This window comes from Kogia breviceps, chromosome 12, assembly GCF_026419965.1.
Source record: "Kogia breviceps isolate mKogBre1 chromosome 12, mKogBre1 haplotype 1, whole genome shotgun sequence".
NCBI classification, from domain to species: Eukaryota; Metazoa; Chordata; class Mammalia; order Artiodactyla; family Physeteridae; genus Kogia; species Kogia breviceps.
The window spans coordinates 92,515,038-92,529,183 of record NC_081321.1 but is presented as its reverse complement, the minus strand read 5'-3'; the positions used below and the strand labels follow the sequence as shown (position 1 = coordinate 92,529,183).

General features: G+C 57.5%; 2 protein-coding genes across 5 annotated transcripts in view; one reads left to right on the top strand and one right to left on the bottom strand.

Annotated features, from left to right (window-relative positions):
- The window catches only part of MPST (mercaptopyruvate sulfurtransferase), a 7,110-nt gene extending 2,715 nt beyond the window's left edge, over positions 1–4,395 (bottom strand). Inside the window, exons 1-2 of one of the 3 annotated variants that reach the window (XM_059082307.2) lie at positions 4,298–4,395; positions 130–751 (exon numbers count right to left, since the gene is read on the bottom strand). In XM_059082307.2, coding sequence (XP_058938290.1) covers positions 130–724 — 595 coding nt within the window. In that variant the 5' untranslated portion in view covers positions 725–751; positions 4,298–4,395. Of the gene's footprint in view, positions 1–129; positions 752–4,011 lie in introns of all 3 variants that reach the window. The other 2 variants (XM_067010129.1, XM_059082306.2) reach the window with 2 other exon arrangements.
- A 163-nt stretch (positions 4,396–4,558) lies between these two features.
- TST (thiosulfate sulfurtransferase) lies at positions 4,559–12,626 on the top strand. Of its 2 annotated transcripts, none has more exons than XM_067010127.1 (3): positions 4,559–4,674; positions 5,328–5,943; positions 12,157–12,626. In XM_067010127.1, exons 1-3 carry the CDS (start codon positions 4,579–4,581, stop codon positions 12,453–12,455), a joined length of 1,011 nt encoding a protein of 336 aa, XP_066866228.1. In that variant the 5' UTR covers positions 4,559–4,578; the 3' UTR covers positions 12,456–12,626. The 2 variants fall into 2 exon arrangements, with proteins under 2 accessions (XP_066866228.1, XP_058938291.1); XM_059082308.2 differs by having other exon boundaries at positions 4,595–4,891.
- The last annotated feature ends 1,520 nt before the right edge of the window (positions 12,627–14,146 follow it).

The window sequence follows — 14,146 nt, the reverse complement described above, 5'->3', positions numbered from 1 at the left end:
CTAGAAACCAATCCTCGGCCCCCACCCCACGCGGTGGGCTTTAAAGGCAAGGGCGAGGCGAGGGCAGTGCTCAGGGTGCGCCTAACCCCGCACCCCAGGGACCTCCCGGGCCCCTCGCACATCGGTTACCTTCTCGGGGCTCGGGCTCGGTGCCCCGGAAGCGGCCAGCGGCGCGGGCGTCCACCACCTGGAAGCGCCGGGATTCGAGGTTCTCCTTGATGTCCTCGTACGTCTTGACGTAGGCGGGGTCCAGCACCGCGTGGAACTCTGCGGGCTCCGGGCGGCTCTTGCCCGCGCTCAGCGGCAGGCCCTGGCGCAACCAGTTGCGGAGGCCGCCGTCGAGAAGCGACACGGTGCGGTGGCCGAAGGCGCGGAACATCCACCAGACGCGCGGCGCCGCGTAGAGGCCCTGGTCGCTGGCGTCGTAGACCACGACGTGCGTAGAGGCGCTCACGCCCAGGCGGCCCGCGTACTCGGCGAAGTGCGCAGCCCTGGGCAGCATGTGGTCGTAGGGCGACGTGCGGTCGCTGCACTGGTCGATGTCAAAGAAGGCAGAGCCCGGGATGTGGCGCTCCTCGAACTCGCGGTGTGCGTCGCGGCCCAGCTTGGGCAGGTACCAGGAGGCGTCGAGCAGCTGCAGGGGCTGCCCGGCCCGCGGGGCCCGGAGCGCTTCGGCCACCCACTGCGCCGACACGAGCGCGCGGAAGAGCTGCTGCGAGGCCATGGCGGCGGCGACACTGGAGCTGCAGGCCTGGGCGACAAGGAGGATGTCAGGAAGGAATCAAGGAAGAGGCCGGCTGGGCCGGGGGAGGGAAACGCCCGTGCCGCTGGGACTGGGCGGGGCTGGGGCCAGGGCCGGAAGGGGTGGTGGATCCCAGGGAGGTCAGAGTCAGGGAACGCGGAACACCAGCGGTGGTGAACCCAGAAGCAGACGTCGGTCACCGGGACCTCCCCTCCGTTTTCCTAACAAGCCTTGGATATATACACAGAGCAGTGACCGAGTGTCCGAATGACCTTGACCTCTTGGAGGGGGCCAGGCGGGGGCCCTCACCGGTGCTTGCTGCGGGGTGGATAGGGAGAGGGCCCAAGCAGGGGAAGGCCCCGCTGGCACTTTAAGGCAATTAGGGGCAAAGTCCCTCCCTAAGATGTAGCTCAGCTTTGCTTGCAATCAGCCAAGGTCCCTGGTGGAATTCACTCATTCATCAATCATTTATATAAGCAGCCTCAGAGGAATAGCAGCTGGAATTTACCGAGTCCTCCCTATGTGCCCTTTAATTCTCACCCCTTACACCACTGCAGGACACAGGGTAGGCTCTCAATTATTTGCTGCACGAGTAGCCTCAAAAAGGTTGCTTTCCTCCTCACTGTTTCATAGAGGGGACACTGAAGTTCACAGACGTGCACTAACTTGACCAAGGTCAACAGCTAAGAAGTAGTGGTGGTGCCAGGCTTCACACCAGGCAGTCCAGCAAGGTCAGATTTTGCCCCTGGAGTTTCCTCTCTGGCAATAGTGACTTAGGGCCTCACTCCCTCCCCACCTCCTCTCCCTTGCGGGCCAGTAGCTCAGAGTACAGCAGTTCACCAGCGCACCATGACAAGTCAACTCAGGGCCTTCCAGGGCAGAGATGCCCCAAACGTGCGGGGCGCCTAGGCAAGCACCTCCCCCCAGCCGCCCGCCCTGTCCATTAGGTGCCTTTGGGCAGGGTAGAGAAAGGTGCCCCTTCAGCCAGGCAAGAGGCAGAGCCTCACCAGGGCATGGGGCTGGGTGAGTGGAGTGTGAGCTGCAGGTCAGCTCCACTCACCCCCCCCCCAGCTGTGCACCCCCTGTGCAGGGCCCAACCTTGCATCCGTACCAGGCAGCCCTGGTGTCAAGGGGAAGGGGGTGGGTAGAGAACGGAGCATTTTGTGGGGCGCCCCTGCGGGCCGTATACTTATGAGCGCCACAGCCTTCAGTAGTGACTATGGGGGGGGTTGCCTGTTTCTGAATAAGACCACTGGCGGCGAGAGATATAAATGCCTTGCCCTCGGTCACAGAGCCGGTCAGGGGCAGCCTCAGCATTTGCAGCCAGGTTGCAGCTTCTCAGGCTAGACTTCTTCCCCAGCCCCGGGTCACTGACGGCCAGGGCCTAAGGAGTCCACGGCGGATTACCTGGTGCCCAGCGCCCTCCTGCAGTCTCGCTGCAGCCTGGCTTTTAGGAACCATGTTTTCCATGTGGCCAGGCCCTATGCTGGACACTGAGAAACTCTTGACGTTGTCCGGCCCTGGGAGTTAAGGCAGCCACCGGCCTGCTCAAGAGACAACGTAATTGCAGAATTTCTGGAGTTCAGTGGGAGCACAGGGGGGCCACTAGCTCGGCCTGGGGTGGGAAGGCTGGGGAAGGTGGGAGGAGGGGGAAGTCCAAACTGATTTGATGCGCTCAAACTGGGAACCACAGTTTGACCTTCAGGGTGAGGCTGCCAAAGAGGCTTTGGCTAAGGGGCAGTCCCAGTGCAGTGCCTGTGGATCCTGCCGCAGCTAGATAATTTGGGGGGATACAGCGGGCCCCTCCTTGAAGATCCCATTGTGAACCACAGTGGCCCCTGCCCCCTCCCCATTCTTGAGGCTCCTTGGTGTCTTCCCCAAGGATTCATTTAGAGTGGAAAGAACCCTGATTTTGGAGCCAGAGCCCCTCCAAATCAGTGCAAATCTCACTCCCCTGCTTAACTAGGAGTGTGAAAGCTGGCATGTGAGGGTCCCTGCGCCATTTCCATTTCTTATAGTGGAGCTTCCAACCTTCACCTCTTACAGTGAAGGTTAAATAATGAACGTTGAGGCGCCACCATAATGCCCTGCATATGGCTGGTTTTAATCATCATTAAAAACAGCTTCATACAAATCCCATTATTTCTTCAAAGTTACTTCATAGGTGGCCTTTGAACCATCAGCAGCAAGTCTAGAATCTTAGAATTTCAGGATTGCGTGAGATTTCAGAGGTCTGAGGATCACACACACACACACACACACACACACACACACACACACACACTGCCCCCTATGAGGTTCCGGAAGAGCAGGCTGTGTGTGTCACTGAAGGGTATGGACCAGGTCCCCATGCGCTTGGCAGGCCTGGATGGCTGCAGGTGGGACTGCTCCGGGAGTCGAGGACCCCAGGCCCACCTCCAGAGTGGACACAACTGTGCTAGGGGAAGGGTGAGTCCCAGGCTGCCATCTAGGGTGGGCCCTGGAATAAGAGGGCTCCAGTCAGACTGGGCATTCTGCAAGGCCTTCCCCAGTCTCGTCTTTCCTGGCACCCTCTCTCCCTTGACTGCAAAGCACAAAGCTCAGAGGATTCCCTGGGTAAATGCTTATCAAAGTATGAGCTTTTGCAACTTTCGGTGAGAATATAATTGTTTCAGAATAAAAAGAATTTTTAAAAGGGGGATGAGAAGAGCATTCCAGGCATGTAGAACAGCATGTGTAAAAGCTGAGTAGGGGCAGTGGTGTCCCGCCAGCTCGCAAGAGCCAGTTGTTAGATTTTCAGGAATTAGGCCAACTGCGTTGTTAAACACAGCCACTGTTAAAAATTAAACGATATACATTTACAATGAAATAGGTTAAATTAAGGACAAAGGCAGTTTTTTAAAAGTTTGTGTCTTCAGGGATGAGCAAGGTAAACAAAAGCAGCCCCTGCCAGGTGGGTTTTCGATCTGGGTTTAACAAACAGCCTGGCCTCACTGCCACCGCAGGCCGCTAGGCAACTCGCTGGGCCTCTCTCTCTGGTCTTTAAATAAGTTTCTGGCCTACTCCGCAGGGTGGTTGTGGGAAGTGACACCCGTGGAGTACCCAGTAAAGTGCCTCGCCAAGCAGGCCTTGACAAATGTTAGTTTCGTTTCACTCTAGCAAGTTCTTTGCCAGTTTGTCCTCCTGGAGCCTCTGGGTCAGCTGGCCTCCCTGGCTTCTCCGTCCTCCCCTCTCCGCTGGCACCAGGTGATCCCGCCCCTCCGCCCAGGTCCCCGTCCCCTGCCACTCACCCCGACTCCACCCTGCGGGCCGCCCCCAGCTGCCGAGGACAGCCGTCCTTAAGGTGAAGCCAGAGGTGTGTCTTCCCTCCGACACTGCGGCCCCCTGCTCCGCTCAGGCCCCGCGGGGGAGCCCGGCGCCGCGCACCTCGGCGATCGACCTCCCCCTAAAGAAAGGCAAGCGGAGCGCCGCAGCAGTTACCCCAGTCTCAGGCTCCCGGCTTCCGGGTTCGGCCATGAACCCGCGCAGAGCGCCCCCTCCCCGCGCTCTCAGCTGTCCCCTGCTCCCGCCACCAACCTGCGGCCGGCCAAAGGGAGGAGACTCAGGCACAGCCCACTGCCGAGGCCACTCGGAACCTTAGCTGCCGGCGCCTTCCACTGGCCAGGCCGTGGGGGAGGGGTGCCCGCGCCGCCCCGCCCCGCGCCGCGCCGCCACCGCGCCGCCCGGCGCCCCCGGCGCGTCCTCGGGGGTCCGAGAGACTCCACGAGCCCCGGGGGTGGCCGGGGGCGGGCGCGGCGCGGCGTCGGGGGCGTAGGGCAGGGCGGGCGGCGCGCGATCCACCCCCGGGCGGCGGCGCGATGGTGTGGGCCGGCCGGGGAGTTGCGGGCTCAGTGTTTGAACCTGCCAACTTCTCCAGCCTGCAGGGGCGAGCGCTGGGGCGGCGGCGAGGGCCAGTGAGTGCGGCGGCGTGGGGCGGAGGCAGGCGCCCGGGCCACTCGGGATTGGGCCGCCGACCGGACCACCTGCCACCCAGGGGAGGGTCCCGGTGGCGAGAGCGGGGCGGGGTGCCCTGGGAACCCTGGACCTAACTGGGGCAGAGGGCACTGGACCGGGCCGGACTCAGGCATTCCGGAGGCGGGCGAGCCCAGGTTGCTGAGAGGCTGCAGGAAGGTTTGCTAGACGAGAGGCGGGGGTGAGGGCGTGTGCGAACCCTTCCCCATGCGCCCACTCCCCTACCCTCTCAGGAAAGGGGGCTCTAAGCCCGAGATGCCTTCTTCCCCCATCTTGGACATCTTTTCGCCGCACTTTCTGGCAGGATCCTGAGGGCGAGTATTGTAGCTTCTGGGGCCAGACACCCTACCCTCCCGGCCAGCTCCCCCATCGGGAGCCCGCTTGCCCCACCCCCTTCTGCGCGGGAGGGGGGCGCAGGGAGCGGCGGAAGCAGGCTTTCCTTAGAGAATCTGCAAACCTAACCCCACTGCCTGATTGCTGTAAACACGACACCCGTGGGGGAGTGCAGTGGGCAAAAAGCTCCTCCTCCCAGGCCCCACCCCACTGCACCCACAGTCCTCATGCCAGTCTCTTTCCTGGTTCCCACCCGCGCCAGGTGATACGGAGAGCTGAAACCATGGTTCAGCAGGTGCTGTACCGGGCGCTGGTCTCCACCAAGTGGCTGGCGGAGTCCGTCCGGGCTGGCAAGCTGGGCCCTGGCCTTCGAGTGCTGGACGCCTCCTGGTACTCGCCGGGCACCCGCGAGGCCCGCAAGGAATACCTAGAGCGCCATGTGCCCGGCGCCTCCTTCTTTGACATAGAGGAGTGCCGGGACAGAGCGTCGCCCTACGAGATGATGCTGCCCAGCAAGGCGGGCTTCGCCGACTACGTGGGCGGCCTGGGCATCAGCAACGACACGCATGTGGTGGTGTACGATGGTGACAACTTGGGCAGCTTCTATGCGCCGCGGGTCTGGTGGATGTTCCGTGTGTTTGGCCATCGCACCGTATCCGTGCTCAACGGTGGCTTCCGGAACTGGCTGAAGGAGGGCCACCCGGTGACATCTGAGCCCTCACGCCCAGAGCCAGCTGTCTTCAAAGCCACACTGGACCGCTCCCTGCTCAAGACCTACGAGCAGGTGCTGGAGAACCTCGAATCAAAGAGGTTCCAGCTGGTGGATTCACGGGCCCAAGGGCGGTACCTGGGCACGCAGCCGGAGCCAGATGCAGTAGGTAGGTGTCCCCGTGGTGGAGATGGTCCCTGGGGAGCAATGCCCAATGGAGAGATGGGGAGTAGATGTCTGAGACCCTCTCCAGGTTTTGCCCTCAGTACCCCCATGCGGGCCTCAGTCTTTCCATCTGTAAAACGAAAAGGTAGAGCCCAGCCTAAAGGCTTTTCAAGCTCTGATGCATGAGGATGTACACATGTGTTCCCATAGCCACACGCTAAGGCGCGACCTAGCATCTGTATTGAGCGGCATCAGCAGAGGTGACTGATGACATAGCCACCCACATCCGTGCCCAGGCACTAGCTCCACCACATGCCCCAAAGTGTCCGTGAGCCACACATGCGTCGCTGAACAGAAGCTTCCTCAGGACCTCTCTAGTTCTTCAGAAATGCTTAGAGACATGAACAATGCTCTTCCCCAGCGCCCCATCCCTCCCTCCAGCTCTCCTGGACCCCCTGACCTTCCTTAAGTTACGTGCTCAGTTAAGTGGCAGAGTTAGGATTTGAACCCAGTGCTGCCCAGTTTCAAACCAGTGCTCTAAACCAGGATGCACCATCATGCTGCCCACTCCCCACCTCCCAGGGCCAGCAGGGAGCCCCTCCGCTAGGCATCTTTAGGGAGATGGCTCAAGAGTTCTCTCCTTTGGACAAAGGGTGTGTGTGTGTTGGGGGGAGGGTCCTACACTGCTGGAGGTGGGGGGAGTCCCAAGAGAGGAAATGCTGCGTTCTAGCTAGAAACTCCTAACAGAGAGGACCACAGAGGTCTTGCCATCATCCTGTCCGGGCTCCTTCCAGCCCCTGCCTGGACACTTCTGGTGGCCAGGACCTCACTGCTCTCAGGGCCTCTAGGGGCCCAGGCTGGCTGAGCCCTCGGGATGGCTGGAGGGGGCTGTGGCTCTGTCCTCAGTCAGGGCGCCTCTGTGGAATCCAACTGCTGTGCAAAGTTTGGACTAACTTGTTGAAAAATCCCTTCCTTTCTGCGCCTCTGAGGAGAGAGCGCTGTGAAGGCTGCTTCCAACACTCTTAGAGCTGGAGGGCCTGAAAGGTCACCTCATCAGTCAGAAGAGCGGCTGCGGTGCACAGAGGAAGGGGTAGGTCAAGGCCACTTGGGTAGTTAGTGGAAAGCGCAGGGCTCGGCCCTCCCCATCGTGGCTTTCTCCGAGCCCCGTGTTCTTGCTGCCCAGCTTGCTCTCTGAAGTTCTGGAGTTGAAGGTTCAAGTTTGTTTAGCACCTCCCAGAGACTCCTGGCACGGAGCTCCTGCAGCCTCCTCCTGGCCTTGGTTCAAGGCACCTTCTCTCCTTGGGACTTAAGCTGCCGCTGGAGGGAGGAGAGGTGGAATTGTTTCTCTAGCTGCTCCCCAGGTTGCTCTGAAGCAGACAGAATAAGTAAAGGGAGAGTTTAGAGATGCCAGATCCCATCTCCTTACTCCCATTTTAGAGATGAGGAAACTGAGGCTCAGAGAGGGGAAAAGCCTGCGGCTGCGGGTAAGACCTCCTGGAAGCCCCGCATTCTAAAGTCTCTCCCCCTCTCCGTGGCCCGCTTCCCCTCTCCTCCAGTTCCCATCTGGAGACCAGGGAGCATGGACCCCAGTTTAAGCCCTGCTCCTCCTTTGTGCTGGGACCTCAGTCAGTTAATTGCTTGGCCTCTTTGGGTTCCCTTATAAAATGAAAAGAGTAATGCCAGCCCTACCCACCTGGCTGTGTATTTATTAAATGCAGCAGTGGCGGGAAAGGTATTTTGAGAAGGGTGAGGAACTGTGCAAAGGCCGGGCCGCCTGGAAAGCCTCCCGTACAAGACATTTGGGGAATATTAGGGCACGTGAGGTTCTGCTGAGTTCACATTCCCCCGCTTGTGGTGGGATCACAGAGGCACCCCGTGGGCTCAACTGTCCAGATGTAACACCCAGGGGAGTGTGGGTGTCCCTGGAAGGAAAGACCCCCCAAGAGGAGCTGGAAATAGGGCCTTAGAAACCCGACAGCCACTTCTGCCCCTTTCAGGCGAGTAACTTCCCCTCTGGCCTCAGTTTTGTGCCCCCTGTGCCTTCAGTCCTGTTTGTAAGGGGCAAAAGGTGAGAGTCAGACAGACCTGAGTTTACATCCTGGTGTGGCCTTGGGCAGTTCCCTTCACCTCTGAACCCTCCTCCTAATGAAAGGAACACCACTTACCTTGTAGGAGCCTTGGGGAAAGGGAGAGAACAGAGGCGGGAGTTGATCCAGTGTCTTTATAAACATTCTCTTTTCCTCCCCACCGCCCACCCCAGGTGGGGGGTCCATGAGGGTGAAGAGGGAGGATATTGACCCCCTAATGCGTACTGTTATTTGCAGGACACTTTATATACATTCTCCCCCGGGTACCTACAGCAGCCCGACAGGGGAGGCAGGCGGGGGTTCCAAGTGGTCTGACTTTGCAGGTGGGGAAAGGGAGCAGAAACTTCTCTATCCAGACACAGAGGCCAAGACTTGACCCCAGTCGCAGGATCAAAGTGGTGTTATTTCCCAAGGCCACTGCTGTGTAAGCAAACACGGGGATGGGGTTGGGGGTGGCGGGGAAAGGTCATAGCTTTGAGGTGTTGCTTCATATTGCATCATGGGCTTGTATGGCACCTGCCTGTGTCCCTCCCAGGGACGGGGACTGGGGTGGGGGTCAGGGGGAGTGCAGCCTCCCAGCCGCCAGGGTTGGGGGCTGCCCACTGGGGCTGCCTGCACTGGGCTCCTTAGTGTCTTTCGGACGAAAGGAAGAATGAGCTACACGGGTTTTCCTGGCCTTGAAAACCCATACCTGTCAGTGACCTGATGGATGCTAACTCACCAACTCGACCAGCATCTCCGTGGCCAAAGCTGGAACATCAAAGTCAAGTCCCAGACCTCTGGGCAGGCATCAGGAGAGGTCATCTCAGCCATTCCTCTGCTCCAGCCACTCTTTCCAGGAAGGCTCAGGGGACTCAAAGCACACAGGCTCTGCGGTTGGGCACACCTGACTGCACATCACACCTGTGCTGTGTGTCATGGGGCAAGTTACCTCACCTCTCTGGGCCTGGGCCCCCCATTCGTGCCAGGAGGCTCATCTCTCTCCCCAGCACTGTGAGGATTGAGGAAGACGAAAGTTCTTGAGTTAGCCCATTGTCTGGTGCCAGGGGTTCTGAGCTTGCTGGCACACCTGCTGGGGCCAGGGAGAGCCACAAGCCTGCAGCTGAAGCTGGACTTGGGGGAGGAGTGGGAGCCCTTGCTCCCGGGTGCCAAGCGCCTTTCCCCTCGCTGGCTGTTGGCTGTTCTCCGTGGTCCTCTACCAAGTTCATCTCAGCCCTCCCTCCCATGAAGGCGGCCAGTTCCTGCTCATTTAAATTCCTCAGACAGGCCCTGAGCCTTCCCTGGCAGAGAGGGAAGGCTCCCACCTCCCGATGCTGGCCCAGTGTGGGGGCTGGAGTCGGCAGAACGCCCTGCCCGCAACTTCTTTACTCAGAGAGGTGCCTTTTATGAATTAGAAGAAAACAATAAAGCTGTTTCATCAGGGGTGGGAGGAAAGAAACAAACCAGCGTTCAGGACTCTACAAACACTTGTGCTCTTCAACGCACTGAAATCCAGCCCACGGCCTGGGTACTGAAACTTTTTATTTTTTGATGGGATTTCAGTTCCCCGACCAAGGATTGACCTGGGCCCCAGCAGTGAAAGCATGGAATCCTAATCACTAGGCCACCAGGGAACTCCCTGAGACATTTCAAAGTTGGGTTTCTTGGAAAAGAACACCTTTGAAGCCAGCAGACCAATCGCCCTTCATCGGTAGGGTCGGTACACATCTGATCTTAGATCAAAGTTTCCAGGCAAAAAGTGAAATCACAACAGGAAGAAATCACTATAATTTTATAAGTCAGGGGACTTCCCTGGTGGTGCAGTGGTTAAGAATCTGCCTGGCAATGCAGGGGACAGGGTTCGAGCCCTGGTCCGGGAAGATCCCACATGCTGCGGAGCAACTAAGCCCGTGCGCCACAACTACTGAGCCTGCGAGCCACAACTACTGAGCCTGCGTGCCACAACTGCTGAAGCCCACACGCCTAGAGCCCGTGCTCTGCAACAAAGGGAAGCCATTGCAATGAGAAGCCCGCGCACTGCAACGAAGAGTAGCCCCGCTTGCCCCAACTAGAGAAGCCCACGCACAGCAATGAAGACCCAGTGCAAGCAAAAAAAAAGGAAAAAGTTAAAAAAAAAAAAAAAGGAAATCCTTAAAAAAAATTTTATAAGTCAGGACACCTAGTCAATCAATCAAAGGAACTCTTGATTCGTGCCAGCAAATTTTGAATCCTCTTTGGCCTCGGGGTGAGGAGAAGGGGACTTTGCTGGCATGATTGCTCACCTCCTGGCTTCCCAAGGTCATTAGGGTGTTGTTTTTTGGTGTTTTTTTTTTTTTTTTTTTTTGCGGTACGCGGGCCTCTCACTGCTGTGGCCTCTCCCGTTGCGGAGCACAGGCTCCGGACGCGCAGGCTCAGCGGCCATGGCTCACGGGGCCAGCCGCTCCGCGGCACGTGGGATCTTCCCGGACCGGGGCACGAACCCGCGTCCCCTGCATCGGCAGGCGGACCCTCAACCACCGCGCCACCAGGGAAACCCTCATTAGGGGTTTTTATCTGCAGAAGTCGACTTCCCAACAAGCCTGTGAGGAAGGTGGGGTTATCTCCCCATTTCAAAGGTGGGGAACCGGGGCTCAGACGTGCGGGGCATGCCTGGCTGCACGCTGGCGCCCTGATTACCCCCGCGCAGGTCCTTTCCCTCCCACTGCTGCCCAGTCCGGTCCTGCCCTGGCCCACAGTCTGGGTTAAGTGGGGAATTTTGGAGGAAGGGGAGCCCAGAGAGACACCCCAACCTTCCTCGGGCCCCACTCCCAGTGCCCCAGTCTGCCAGGCTGTAGGGTGCTTGAGGACAAGGAGTGACCTAGGCCTTGGGTCTGCACGTGGCACCAGCTCTGGCCATGGCCCAGCCCCATTTGCCCCACATGCTGGCTGTTCTGAAGCCAGATTTGGCAGGGGGCCTTACTGGGTGCAGAGAAGGTTCTGGAATGGTCCTGAAGGGACCACACCGCCCCCATTCTCACCCGTCCCCCATCGTAGGTGGGGAAGTGGTAGAGAAGCAGCAGCCTCTGAGGGTGGCTCGGCCAGCTGTAGTAAGTCGGTGCTTTACCCTATACAGCAGCCCTTACACACGCAAACACTCATTCCCACTTTACCCACGGGGACACTGAGGCTCAGAGAGGTTATGTGACTTGCTTGAGGTCACCTTGCCAGTAAGTGGCAGAGCTGGGGTTTGAACTTACGTCTAAAACCAAGTCACAGGGCTTCCCTGGTGGCGCAGTGGTTGAGAGTCCGCCTGCCGATGCAGGAGACACGGGTTCGTGCCCTGGTCCAGGAGGATCCCACGTGCCGCGGAGCGGCTGGGCCCGTGAGCCGTGGCCGCTGGGCCTGCGCGTCCGGAGCCTGTGCTCCGCAGCGGGAGAGGCCACAACAGTGAGAGGCCCGCATACCGCAAAAAAAAAAAAAAAAACAAACAAAAAAACCAAGTCACAGGCTCTTTCCACACTGTGTGCTTGACAGGAAAAGCACGGGTGTAATCCTGGGTCTGCCTTTACCTCTCTGTGTGGCCTCAGGCCAGCCTTTTCACTTTGCCAAGCCTCAGTGTACTCATCCGTAAAATGGAGTGACATTATATTTAGTGAATTATGTGGTTATGTGTTTAACCTCTATCTTCCTTGCTAGACTGTAACCTCCCTGAGATCCTGGGCTGTGTCTCCCCTTCACCACCGTGTTCTCAGCAATAGCCCATAGCATTTGCAGTCATCGTCCCATTTGCCGTTCTCCACAACCCTATGAGATAGGTACGTACCACTGAGCCCATTTTACAGATGAGAAAACTGAGGTTCAGAGAAGTGAAGCAATTTGCCCAAGGTAAGGGTTAGTAGATGGTAGAGCCAAGACTCCTCCCTGTCCTCTCAAGCAGGTAGGGCATTCCTGCTTCAAGGCAGATTTTGGCGTGGGGTGGTGGTGTCATGAGTACTGGATGTAGGTAGGGGCTGGAATAAATTGAGCTCTGAGAAGGGCAAAGATGTTATTTTTATTTGCAAAGCTCCCTCTCCTTATAGCCACGGTTGACTGTGACCTCCAGGCCCCACTTGCCCCCACCCAGTGTGTCGCTCCTAACCCCGTCCTTCCCTTTGTCCTCTACCCCTGCCCAGGACTGGACTCGGGCCACATCCAAGGCTCAGTCAACATGCCCTTCATGGACTTCCTGATGGAGGATGGCTTCGAGAAGAGCCCGGAGGAGCTCCGTGCCATGTTCGAGGCTAAGAAGGTGGACCTCGCGAAGCCCATCATCGCCACGTGCCGAAAGGGTGTCACCGCCTGCCACATCGCCCTGGCCGCCTACCTCTGCGGCAAGCCCGATGTGGCCATCTATGATGGCTCCTGGTTCGAGTGGTTCCACCGGGCCCCCCCAGAGACCCGGGTGTCCCAGGGGAAGGGCGGGAAGGCGTGAGCAGTGGCCTCTCCTACCCTCGCCCACAACTCCTGCCAGTGGAGTGACCCCAGCGTGGCCCGCAGCTGGTCCATGCCTCATCGGCTAAGGAGATGAACACGTTTTTAGAGTTAATGTGTAGAGCGCTCCTTTTCCCAGCAACACTGGAATAAAACTGGCCTTTTCCGAGTAGCTGTGTGAGCCCGTTTCTCCCTTGGTTCCATCCTTACCCCATGTTTCCTTCTTTAGATTCCTTAGAATCCACCGAGGAAGGGAACCTCCACACCCACCCACACGCTGGGGACACCGCTTTATTATTTAGTTTTGGTAAAGGAAGCCGCCTGTTGCTGCCTGTCAGATGGAGCACGCTGGGACCTTTCCTGGAAGGGGTGCCAGGAAGCCAGACAGAGTGAAACCTAGGTTAGCCGGCGCACCACCCCTTCCTGCTGTGGGCCCAGCCCTCTAGGAGGAGGGGGTGGGAGGGGAGACAGCTGGTCTTCACCTGAAATGAGTGTTCAGAGAGGTGTCCCATGGGCCCTGGGGCCTTTCGGAAGAGGTGATGCTCGGAAGCAGGTCAACTCAGTGTTCACTGCAGCTCGATTTACAACAGCCAGGACACGGAAGCAGCCTAAATGTCCATCGACAGAGGAGTGGATAAAGAAGTTGTGGTACATATATACAGTGGAATATTACTCAGCCATCAAAAAGCATGAAACAATGCTATTTGCAGCAACATGGATGACTTGGAGTTTATCATACTAAGTGAAGTCAGTCAGACAAAGACAAATATCATATGTCACTTATATATGGAATCTAAAATACGATACGGGGCTTCCCTGGTGGCGCAGTGGTTGAGAGTCCGCCTGCCGATGCAGGGGACACGGGTTCGTGTCCCGGTCCGGGAGGATCCCACATGCCGCGGAGCGGCTGGGCCCGTGAGCCATGGCTGCTGAGCCTGCGCGTCCGGAGCCTGTGCTCCGCAACGGGAGAGGCCACAGCAGTGAGAGGTCCGCGTACCGCAAAAAAAAAAAATAATAATAAATAAATAAATAAAATAAAATACGATACAAATGAACTTATTTACAAAATAGAAACAGACTCACAGTCTTCGAAAACAAATTTATGGTTACCAAAGGGGGAAGGTGGCGGGGGGGATAATTTAGGAGTTTGAGATTAACATATATACACACTGCTATGTATAAAATAGATAATCAACAACGACCTACTGTATAGCACAGGGAACTCTACTCCACATTCTGTAATAACCTATATGGGAAAAGAATCTGAAAAAGAATGGATATATGTGTATGTATAACTGAATCACTTTGCTGCACACCTGAAACTAACACATTGTGAATCAACTATACCCCAAAATGAAATAAAAATTCAATTAAAAAAAAAAAAGATAGGGGCTTCCCTGATGGCGCAGTGGTTGAGAATCCGCCTGCCGATGCAGGAGACACGGGTTCGTGCCCTGGTCCGGGAAGATCCCACATGCCGCGGAGCAACTAAGCCCGTGAGCCATGGCCGCTAGGCCTGCGCGTCCGGAGCCTGTGCTCCGCAACGGGAGAGGCCACAACAGTGAGAGGCCCGCATACCGCAAAAAAAAAAAAAAAAAAAAAAAGAAAAAAAAAAGATACAACATTGTAAATCAACTGTATGCCAATAAAATTAAAAAAAAAAAAAACAAGTAGGCCAAAGGAAGGTGGTCT

What these genes read in the sequence shown, in the direction of transcription:
- TST (XM_067010127.1), top strand. Translation starts at nt 4,579, where the DNA reads ATGGTGTGGGCCGGCCGGGGAGTTGCGGGCTCAGTGTTTGAACCTGCC. An exon ending in TGGGGCGGCGGCGAGGGCCA is followed by an intron (nt 4,675 to 5,327) that starts GTGAGTGCGGCG and finishes CACCCGCGCCAG; the next exon opens with GTGATACGGAGAGCTGAAAC. An exon ending in GCCGGAGCCAGATGCAGTAG is followed by an intron (nt 5,944 to 12,156) that starts GTAGGTGTCCCC and finishes ACCCCTGCCCAG; the next exon opens with GACTGGACTCGGGCCACATC.